This window comes from Abramis brama (assembly GCF_963993115.1).
Source record: "Abramis brama genome assembly, chromosome: 12".
Classification (NCBI taxonomy): domain Eukaryota; kingdom Metazoa; phylum Chordata; class Actinopteri; order Cypriniformes; family Leuciscidae; genus Abramis; species Abramis brama.
In genome coordinates this window covers 39,107,841-39,120,360 of record NC_139974.1, presented here as the reverse complement: position 1 = coordinate 39,120,360, position 12,520 = coordinate 39,107,841, and the positions used below count along the sequence as shown (strand labels likewise).

At 32.9% G+C, this 12,520-nt stretch overlaps 1 protein-coding gene across 1 annotated transcript in view; it reads left to right on the top strand.

Moving 5' to 3' along the window:
- eif3hb (eukaryotic translation initiation factor 3, subunit H, b) overlaps positions 1-11,783 on the top strand; it is an 80,198-nt gene extending 68,415 nt beyond the window's left edge. The window contains exons 6-8 of the mRNA XM_084130247.1: positions 2,765-2,885; positions 7,955-8,087; positions 11,455-11,783. Coding sequence (XP_083986373.1) covers positions 2,765-2,885; positions 7,955-8,087; positions 11,455-11,552 — 352 coding nt within the window. The 3' untranslated portion in view covers positions 11,553-11,783. The remainder of the gene's footprint in view (positions 1-2,764; positions 2,886-7,954; positions 8,088-11,454) is intronic.
- Positions 11,784-12,520: the final 737 nt, after the last annotated feature.

Here is a 12,520-nt window from a genome sequence, read left to right as displayed (position 1 = left end):
TTCTGTCCCGTTACCTGTTCACTGACTCATTCTGGCATTTATTTGACTGTGTTTACTAAAGCAGTAAGCCACAAAGAGCATATTAAAGGGGTGGTTGATTATGATTTGACTTTTCTAACTTTAGTAAGTGTGTAATGTTGCAGTTTGAGCATAAACAACATCTGCAAAGTTACAACGCTCAAAGTCCAAAGGAAAGGGAGATATTTGCTTTTACAGAAATCGCTTTTTAAGGACTACAACAAACGGCTGGTAGAGACTACACAAGCTTCCTCCCGGGTTAGTGACATCACCAACCCTAAAATTTACATAAACCCCGCCCCCTGAACACGATTTATAGATTATCATGACAGAATATGCTAATCAATGACTAGAAGATAACTACACATAAGCTTCATAAATTCATCAACTAACCATTCAGAAATGTCCTGTTGCTTCTACATATTGTCACTTCTTCTAGAGTCTCTCCATCATTGTCTGACTCCGGTTTGAACATAAACACTGACATTTCCAGTGCATGTCTGTGTGAGGTAAAATGACACAAGCTCTTGAAGCTCCGCCCCCTGTGCCGGGAGCAGCAGCTCATTTGCATTTAAAGGAACAGACACAAAACGGTGCGTTTTTGCTCACCCTCAAAAAGTGACACTTTAACATGCTATATAAAAATATCTGTGGGGTATTTTGAGCTAAAACTTCACACACACACTCTGGGGACATCAGAGACTTATTTTACATCTTGTGAAAAGGGCATTATACCACCCTTTTAAAATATAGGTCAGTACCAGTGGTGGACGGTAACAAGAATTTGTATATTTTTCAAGAGTGAAAAACTTTTACTTTTACTCCACTGCATTTCATGTCGTTCCACGTTGTTTTGAGCTGAAGAAACTCGAGTCATCAACTCACTGATTCAAATGATCCGATTCTTCAGTCAATGATTCACTGAGTAATCTAATAATAACAGTTACATATAATCTTCAACAAATCTCAAAATTAATATCCATTTTTTAAACAGTACATAATAACGTTGTGATGCTTAAATTCAATTGTTGCATTTTACTTTTTTTTTAAAATGCTTTATATATATATATATATATATATATATATATATATATATTATATATTTATATTTATTTATATATATATTTTTTTTAAAGTCTCTTCTGCTCACCAAGGCTACATTTATTTGTTAAAAATACAGTAAATTTTTTGACATATTACAATTAAAAACAATTTCTTGTGATCAAAGCTGAATTTTCAGCATCATTACTCCAGTCTTCAGTGTAATAATCAAAACATTTATGATTATTATCAATGTTGAAAACAGACATTATAAATGTCTTTACCGCCACTTTTGCAAACCAGCTAGTGAGTCCCTAAAGACTAATCTGGTTTTCTCTGGAGCCATGGAGAGATTTCTAGTGTTGTTTCACATGGACTTGTCCACATCAGTCATGTGTGTGTGTACATGTTCATGCATGATGAAGAGCTGCTCCTGGTTTGTCTGTACCTGCGGGATCTCACTTCCACACATCCGGAGCGTTTTTCCACAAGATTAATGGAACATGCTAGCGAGGCTAATTTGTTGTTAATTGGGTTTACCGAATCAGATAAACCGCTTTTGAAGACATTTGTTGGTCCTATGGGCTGCTGTCCTGTTATAAAATATGAATCTCACTCTACAGATACAGTGGGATCCGTTTTGCATATGATACATGCAAATGTTTTTTATGTATGTGGAAGTGGATGAATTATTAATGAGGAATCCATGCTATCAGCTTTTTTAAAATTCTGTGTTACTCTGTTGATGGTTAAGATGTGCTTTGATCATGTGACGCTCCCGTAAGATTTAGATCTTTATGGTGTTGCCGAGATACTGGAAGAGTTTTACATTTCTGATCATTTATTCGTGAATTCGAGCATATTGAGTTTTCAATAACAATGTGCTTTGAGTGAATAAACAATATTAAATGAGCTTTTATTATAACCATAGAAATTCAATATAATAATTTGCTGAAATTATTCATTTTCCCAATCAGTATTTTTGTATTGTTTTCAGGTGAAATGTTATTCAAAACAAAATACATTTTTGGCAACATTGTATAAGATCTGACTTTTATCTGCCTCATTTTTCCAAACCACATTTTGTGAGTTTTGTGCTTAAAACAAGGGGAAAATAGAAATAAATTCATCATGTTTTAAGGATATTTAGATACACTAGCGTAAGATTGGAATCACACTAATGAATTACATATGTATATGTAATATAGGGTTTTTCTACAGGGTTCATTGATATATATAAATATTGTATGTTTATACAGTATATATATATATATATATATATATATATATATATATATATATATAAATAGAAAATTAAGAAAATAAAATATATATTAAAATACAAAGGAGTTATTTTTGATGAAGTGTATTGTTAATAAAATAAATGCAATCGTAAAAATTTAATTCTAAAACATAAACATTTTAGAATTCTAAAAAAAACCCATCTAATTCTAAAACAAAAAATGTCATTGTGGCTTTGATTTTTTTCCCTGTTTATTTATTTATTTATTTTGGTAATGTCATTACACATCAATCATTTAGGGTGTTTGTAGCCTTGCTAAAACAAATCAGACAATAATATAAAGGTAATTTTATGGATGACCTGTGAACGCAAGTTTCTCCATAGCGTGTTACCCATAAAACAATCTGTGTGTGTTCACTAAATAACATGCACTCCATTCTTCACCTGGTTGTTCCTCTGCAGTTCTCATCTGGAGAAGAGCCTGCAGATGCTGATGGACCGCGTGGACGACATGAGTCAGGACATCATCAAGTACAACAACCACTGCAGGAGTCTGAGCAAACAGCAGCAGCAGAAACACCAGGTGACTTCCCATGATGCCTCAAATCAGACAAGTGTGCTAGTGCTTCCGAGCGGTGTGATTTTACGTTTTGTCTTGGTTTTATTAATCTTTTGAATTATCTTTTGTTTTAGTTTTACTTAATATTGCTATTAGATTTAGGTATTTATTTCTGTTTTAGTTTAATAATTTTAGTGATTCAACTTAAAACTTATTTCAGTTTATTGCCATGGCAACATTTCTAATGTCTAATGAAAAATAAGTCATAATTTACTCACCCTGGTGTTGTTCTAATGCTGTATGCCCTTCTTTCTTTTTCAGATCACAAAAGGAGAATGAAAAAAAATGTCCGGTTACACTTTATTTTAAGGTGTCATTGTTACAGTGTAATTATATATTTAAGTACTGAGTAATATTAAGCAACTACATGTACTTATAGGGTTAGGATTTGGTTGAGGGTTAGTTGCATGTAATTATGCATAATTTACTGTTATTACTATGGTAAGTACATGTAACATATGTAACAAGGACACTGTAAAATAAAGTGTTACCAAATGTCCTGTTTAAAAAAGACAGAAAATGATCTCATGCGACACGAGTCATATATTCCAAGTGTTCTGGGTGGATACGATAGGGTTTGCTGAAAAACAAACTGGAATTAAATGTATTATTTAATGAAAATCCTGACATTGGCCGTTGGTCACATTCATGAGACTCTTAGAGTCGCAGTTCACTCCGACTCGCCTAGAAAAACACACAAGCTGCGAGAAATCAAGATCGATAAAAACGTGACGTGAAATACAACGCCTAGAACGTTTCCGTGCTCTTTCTTCACTGAGTTGAATATCTCTGGACTGGAACTCTGGTTGTCAGAATCACAGATTATTGAACTCGATAACTTCTTGTTACGACGAACACAACAGAGATATTCGCCTCAGAGAAGAAGGTTCATGGATTGTATTTTGTTTCTGGTCGAGTCGGAGTGCGACACTAACTGAGTCTCATGAACGAGCACAGGAGACCTCGGACAAGCTCAGGATTTATGTTAAATAACACATTCATTACTAGGGCTGGGTAAAAAATATCGATTTCTCGATTTTAATCGATTCTCATTTTTACGAACCGATATCGATTCTTAAATCCCAAGAATCGATTAGTCATCCTGTTTTCAGTTGATGAATGAATGCAACATTGTAGCGCGCATCCCATCCAATAAATCGCAATAATCTTTGTGCTTTGTTACAATTGATATGAAACAAAGTCTCAGATTTCAAATTACGTCCATTTTCTTACGAAATTCAAAAACATAAATACCGTTTTGTCGCTGTGGCGTGAGATCACTCTGGCTCAGCTCAAGAGAAACACATGATCTTCTCTTCCGGCTTAATAACACCAGTTACCGCCCGAAATAAACATGAATGAGCATCTGAAAGTGTGTTAAAAGATAGAGTACAACTTATCGAAATCCGTATCATGTGACATGGAATCGCTCAATCAGTGTTTCAACCGTGGAGAGACGTCAGTAAAACAGCTTGTAAACAATGTCATGTAACGTCACATTTACCTCAGAAAAACCATATCCAGTGACCATAAACTCATTAGTCAGCGAGAAGAATTAACTCTAGAGAGGAGAATCTTGCTAAATATATGCACCATATTACATATTCATTATAATTTTTAATATTCTTCAATTTTTAATGCATGTTTGAATAAATCTGGCAGGTTTTTATGACAGCCACCATTTAAATGTTTATATTTCATATAACTTTATTATTATAAAAATAAATAAAAGTGTAATTTAAGTGTTTGTATACAAATCAGTTCATTTTTACCTTCAATATTATAGTAGGCTAATGAAGCCTATAGGCTACAACTGACTCCCATAGTTTACAGCAAGAGATTTGTTTTCCTTGAGAAAATTTGCCATGTATTGTATATGATATCCAAAATAATCAATATTGAATCGAATTGAATCGAAATCGAATCGAATTGCAAGTTTGTGAATCGAAATCGAATCGAATTGTGAAATTTGTGTCAATACCCAGCCCTATTCATTCTGGTTAGTTTTTTTTTTTAACCAATCCCTATCGTATACACGCAGAACACTTGAAATATGCGACTCGTGTCACATGGGATCATTCTGTAATACTTTTGCTTTTAAAGCTTGATGTTGGTCACTATTCACTGCCATTATATTGATATTTTTGTAAAAATTCTCCTTTTGTGGTCCAAAAAATGGCATACGGCATTAGAACAACACCAGGGTGAGTAAATGAGGACTTGATTTTTTTTTAAATAGTTTTATCTTTATTTTTAGTTACCAATAATATCCCTGCTTTTAAGTAATGGGATTTTCACCAAGAAACAGGCTAAAGAAAGGGAACGGAGACATGTGACGCTGACACACACACACACACTTTTAAATGCTTTGATGTTCTGGTTGGATGAGAGCTATCATAAGCATGTAAACGCTAGTTACTTTAATGGTAGCCTTGCTAGCGTGACGTCTGCTGCTGGGAAAACAGGTTGTCACCACAAAGATCACAATAGGGGGCTTACGCTGAACGAGCGGCTGATGAGGCTTGATGTTTCACTCTTGATGTTATACTCTGAGAGATATAATTATATCACAGTCATAATTGATGAAACTGTGCAACTTGAAACCCAGGAATTATCTCTGAGGCTATAATCAAAGCTTTGTTACGAAAACACAGGGTTGCACTTTGGAGGCTTGTTGGCAGTTTTAGCAATTAAAGATTTTACTCTTAAATCAGTGTTTATTTGTTAATGCACAGTATAGACAATATAATGGGTGTTTCTAACTGTCAAGAAATATTTGGATCATATTTCACCCCAAAAGACAAGAATAGGAAATTATATATATATATATATATATATATATATATATATATATATATATATATATATATATATATATATATTATTATATATTATATTTTTTTTTTTATTGTGATATTAAACGCATTTCCACTCCATTCACCCCAATGAATGAATACAAATGAATAAATAAATACAAAATAAATTCATTTTATACTAATTTAATAAATAGTTAAATATTTAAAACAGTTGTGCTGCCTTATATTTATGTGAAAACTGATTTTTTTTTTAGTGCTCTTTGAATAGAAAGTTCAAAACAACAGCATTTATTTGAAATAGAAACTTTTGTAACATCATAAATGTATTTACTGTCACTTTTGATCAATTTAATGCATCCTTGCTGAATAAAAGTAATTTATTTAAATAAAAAATAAAAAAATCTGTCTGACCCAAACTAGTATTTAAGTTGTGACTTTGTAAAGTACATAAATTAATCTGATTTGAATTAACAAAATAAACAATTAAATCTTATAATGGTCCTAAAAATAGTTTCCATATTCTCTACGCAAAGTAATATGATTTCTAATATATTTAAAGTAGGGATGCGCGATATATCGGTATCGGCCAATATATGTTCATTTTTAATGTTATCGTTATCGGCCCGATAAGAAATTGTTGTCAATATATTAAAGCCAATAAATAATGTATTATTTCCTTCAGCTGAGACACTTCAGATGCGCACTGTTCAACATGATTGAAATATGACTGGAAAAAAGGAAAATACAGTAAAGTGCAACATGCAAGTCTGTCATATAAACTTCATAAAGTGATAATGAGAACATTATAATTGTGTGTTTGGGACATGGCTTTTAATGGTGAGACTTTTGTTTTTGTAATCAGGCTCTCAAAAATTATATAAAAATTTGGATTTAGATTTATCAGCCAATATATCGGTTATCGGCTTTCAAACATAAAGAATTATCGGTTATCGGTATCGGCCAAAATTTTAATATCGGTGCATCCCTAATTTAAATATAATCTTTAGACTTTTAGTGTGAAGTATGAGGTTCAGAGTTTTTGTTCATTTTCCAAAACAAGGCTGCAAATTGTCCTGTTTAAGCGAGAGTGTCTGGGTTTTGAGCATCGTTCAGAAGCGGCCCGACTGACTCTATAAAGAAGAGATTTATTGAGTGACGGTGCATCAAGGTCTGTACGGGACGAGAGAGACGAGACGGTAATGGCCTTGCTCTGATGCCCTGAACTTCATGATTGATTGAAGCACACACGACCTCTCAAACTCCTCTGATAGCGCAGTGAGACAGCGATTCTCTCTTTATTTACTCATTTCCTTAATCGGATCTAATTCCCACTACTCGGCTGCTTTTAAATCTGTCATGGCCGTCTTTAAAGGGCTCATCAGATGCAAAATTCACTTTTATGTGGTGTTTGCATATAAATGTGTCTTTGCAGTGTGTGGACACAACTACCATACAATGAAAAAAATCCATTCACTCCTTTTTTTAATCCTCAAAAAGTCTAAACTCTCTCAATAATCAAACCGTTTGGATTTTCTGAGCACTATGATGTCATATTGCTCATGCTCCGCCCACGACCGCTGACAGACTGTCCCGTATTAGCATATTCCCCGTATTAGCATATTCCCGCCCTCAGCCATTTGTATACTGTCTGCCAAGGCATCACTTTAGTGTCTTGTGTCAACACCCCCCACAGAAGAGATCCCTCATTATCATTTAAAGAGACATGCACCTCATTATCATTTAAAGAGACATGCACCTCATTATCATTTAAAGAGAGATGCACCTCATTTTCATTTAAAGAGACATGCACCTCATTATCATTTAAAGAGACATGCACCTCATTATCATTTAAAGAGAGATGCACCTCATTTTCATTTAAAGAGACATGCACCTCATTATCATTTAAAGAGACATGCACCTCATTATCATTTAAAGAGAGATGCACCTCATTATCATTTAAAGAGACATGCACCTCATTATCATTTAAAGAGACATGCACCGAAACGGGTTGCTCTGAACAGAGCTGTTTTTGAGGAGGTAAAAGGGTGTTGTTTTACACAACCATTGAGGAATTTTAACCAAAGTATCTTACAAACTTTACATGAAGACCCTAAAGAATCATACCAACTTGTGGAAAATGGGCATCCGATGACCTCTTTAAAGGTTCCCCCTCAGGTTAAAGTTGAGAATAACGGTTTGCTCTTCTTCATTCCTCAGTACGTTCAGAGACGCCAGCAGGAGAACACACAGAGACAGAGTCGAGGAGAACCTTCTCTTCCAGAGGAAGATCTGAGCAAGATGTTCAAGCCTCCTCAGCCTCCTCCACGCATGGACACGCTGCTCATCGCCAGTATGTGATCCTTCCTGAAACTCATACTTATATTTAAAAAATAAATAAAAATGTTATATTTGTGACCCTGGATCACAAAACCAGTCACGAGTCGCACGGGTTTATTTGTGGCAATAGCCAACAATACATTGTATGGGTCAAAATTATTGATTTTTCTTTGATGCCAAAAATCATTAGGATATTAAGTAAAGATCATGTTCCATGAAGATATTTTGTAAATTTCCTACCGTAAATATATAAAACATATATTTCTGTGAGTGAATGCAGCACAATCGCAAACATAAATGAACAACTTTAAAGGAGATTTTCTCAATGTTTCGATTTTTTTGCATCCTCAGATTCCAGATTTTCAATAGTTGTATCTCGGCCAAATATTGTCATATCCTAACAAGCTTATTTATTCAGCTTTCATATCATGTATACATCTCAATTTCAAAAAATGACACATCATGGCCATATTCCAAAATGAGTGTATCTTGACCCCAGATCGTGACCAAAAATGTATGCACCTCTTGATGGAAATAGATGTTGTGATGTTATTTCAGTGTGGTATTTTTTACCGCTATTATACAAATGATGAGCTCTGATACAGTAGGCATGTTACTGGCCTCTGTTACTTTTAATATACTTGCATCAAATGCAAATCACATTTGCATTGGAAGGTTATTCAGCGCTGTGACGAACATCTCAATGCCGCTGTATCTGAGTTGTGTTGACAGAGTTCATCGATTCGGATTAGAGGGAAAAACTCCAGAATAACGTCTCTGAGTTCATTCATAATGTTCAACACAAGAGTTCACTGAGTTCAGCACAAGTCATCTGTGTACATCCGAGAACATGCACACTTTGGACAGGGTTTTTAATAATTAAGGTGATTAATCGCCTGTTTATCGTGATTAAAATCGGCGTAAGTTTACTGCAATTAAGGCTACTATGATTATGAGTGTAGTTTGATAGAAGTATTGCGCTAACATGAGAGAGTTTAATCGCAATATTGCCAAAATCCCATTATAATCGCATTATGAGAATACACACTCATTGATTTACATTACAAGCACTCAGAATTTCATTTTACTTTTTTTGGCTCTGTAAATATCAGCATTTGCACTAAATTGCATATTTTTGCTCAGTTTGACTTCTGGGTAAAATAGAGGTGTTTTATTTCTCCTTGAGATTGAGCTCCATATTCTCAACATATCATATGTGACCCTGGATCACGTCACCAGTCTCGAGTCGCACGGGTTTATTTGTGGCAATAGCCAACAATACATTGTATGGGTCAAAATTATCGATTTTTCTTTATGCCAAAAATCATTAGGATATTAAATAAAGATCATGTTCCATGAAGATATTTAGTAAATTTCCTACCGTAAATATATAAAACATTTATTTCTGTGAGTGAATGCAGCACAATCGCCAACATAAATGAACAACTTTAAAGGAGATTTTCTCAATGTTTCCTTTTTTTTTGCACCCTCAGATTCCAGATTTTCAAATAGTTGTATCTCGACCAAATATTGTCATATCCTAACAAACCATACATCAATGTAAAGCTTATTTATACAGATTTCAGATGATATGAATCTCAATTTCAAAAAAGTGACCCATGTGACTGGTTTTGTGGTCCAGGGTCACATATGAGCTATAAAAGCCTGATATATTATATTAAATATGATACTTGACAAAAAACACATTTTGTCTAAAGGTTTAATAAACTGTACCTTAAAAAAAAAAAAAAACATATATATATATATATATATATATATATATATTCCTTACTATTATTTGCTATGTCAGGCTTCACAGGGTTAAGTAGAAGGATATAATGTTCATAAAGTGGATGATTTGCCAAATTATGCGAGACGTCCCAGCACAGCGTTAACTTCTCCTCCACATTTCAACTCATTTGGATCTGAAAAGATTTGGACTCGTCCCTTTTCTCTCCTGTGGAGTTGAGATGGAAGGGAAGGAGGTGTGATTTATGAGGAACATTACAGAGGCCTTGCCAGAGATTGATTTAAAGCAATTGTTTGTAAGTTGTTATGGAGGGAGTATATTATAGATCAGAGAGTGATGTGTGTGTTGGACTTTATGTACATGTTATGTAACTCTAGAGCTCTGCTGTTTCCCATTCTCAATGTTCAGCCTTTGAAAAGGATTATGTGGGAAGTCTTATGAGAATGTTTTTGGGATGTTTTATGCAACATGAGTTAAATACACAACTTTTGATGCAGCAAGTGAGACACTTGATCTAATTGTGATGATTTGAGGTAACAGCACTAATCACAAATACCAAATAAGAGCATTTTAAAAGTGATGCATGCCATTTCATTTTAATTTATTTATTATTGTCTGTATTATTACCTGTATTATAATATGTACACTAATAATATTAAATCATAATATGGATAGTATTAAATAATTAAATATTAATTTGATTAAATATAATATTGTATATACAATATTGTAATACTGAATATATAATACTGAACATAATGTAATGAATTTAAATAAAAAATATTAGTTTAATTCACTGATTGTATAGTATAAAGATGTATTATCTGTGTAATAATATGTACAGTGATAACAGTGTTAAATATAATTTGAAATTTAAATTTAAATTAAATATAACAATAATAATATAACAACAAATTTATAGGTAACAAAAATGATATACCAATACATTGATATATATGTGAAATTGAATTAATTAATACTGTAATTTAACTTGAAAAACATATTTAACTTTATTTTAATTTATTATCATTGTATTATATGGGTAACACTTTACAATAAGGTTAAGTTGTTAATGTATTAACTAACATGAACTAACAATGAGCAATACATTTGTTACAGTATTTATTAATCTTTGTTAATGTTAGTTAATAAAAGTCCAGCTGTTCATTGTTTGTTCATGTTAGTTCACAGCGCATTATCTAATGTTAACAAATACAATATTTAATTTTAATAATGTACTGTATTAGTAAATGTTGAAATTACCATTAACTCAGATTAATAAATGCTGTAGAAATATTGTTTATTCTTAATTCATGTTATCTAATGAAACCTTATTGTAAAGTGTTACTGAAAATAATAAGACTTGTAAACATTTATCATGAAGATCAGAAGAGATGATGGCATCATGTAAGAGTATTTGTTTGCGTGAGCTGTGAATGAAATGAGGAGAGCGTCTCGTCTTTAAACTCCTCAGCCAATCACAGTCGAGTTCAGCCGCATATCATTAACGGAGTCTCTTCACAACAGCCAAGTCTGCCTCACTTTCTCTTTCTTCTTCAACTCCCTCAAGATTTATTCCTCCTCTCTTTTCTTCTCACTCAACTAAACTACAGTGTTTATTTTCCTTCAGGTCAGATCAACACGTACTGCCAGACCATTAAAGAGTTCACGTCTCAGAACCTGGGGAAGCTGTTCATGGCTGAAGCTCTTCAAGGCCCGAGCTCTTAGACTCATCCCTTCCCTTTACAGTACTTTTCCTCATTTTAATACATTCAATTAGTTTTTATTTTCACATTACCAGACCAAAACCCAAGTATAAGCTTAATAGGTCAGGTTATTTTATTTAAGCATGTACAGTAAAAGAGCATGATATGTGTCTCAGCACGGACCAAACTGTGAACCGATGTATCTGTCAATAATGTGTGAAAAGAAATTTGGTAATAAATTGGATCGTGTCCAGTTTGTGTCTTGAAGTTCTCATTATGTGCCTCTCGATCTAGTAGTGCTGAATTTATCTATATTAGAAAATATCTATAAAGATATGCTTCTATGAATAAATATCTTATAAATACATTTTCTTATCTTTAATGTTTAATATTATATTAAAAAGTTATGAAAAAACATTTTATATATACACACACATCCATACATGCAATACATATTTTTAATATAATATAAATATTTATAATATAAAAATTATATATTTTTTTACTTTCTTTTTTCTCTTTTTTTAAAATAAATCATAAACATATTTTCTGCAAGGGGTATTTAAACTGTATTTTATGCTATTTCTGCTCAATTTTCAGGACCTATAAAAACTCTTAAATTCAGTTTTATCAAATTTAAGGCCATAAAACGTTTATTGTAAATACTCTAAGAAAAGTCGGTAACACTTTACAATTTCATTTATGAATTGAGAATGAACAGTACTTCTACCGCATTAATTAATCTTAGTTCATGTTAATTTCGCATTATTAAAATCAAATATTGTATTTGTTAACATTTGTCTTCATAAGGCGATGATTTACTGAAATAAATGTGAGCGATGCACGTTTCAAAGTCAAAACACAACACTGTTGCTCCGTCAAAAGACTTGTTTAAAGGCTAACATGTGAGTTTTATATATTTTTCAAAACCTTTGTTTAAATCATGTTTTTTTTACAGTCATTTGTGATTCAGCATGTTACCTTGCCCTT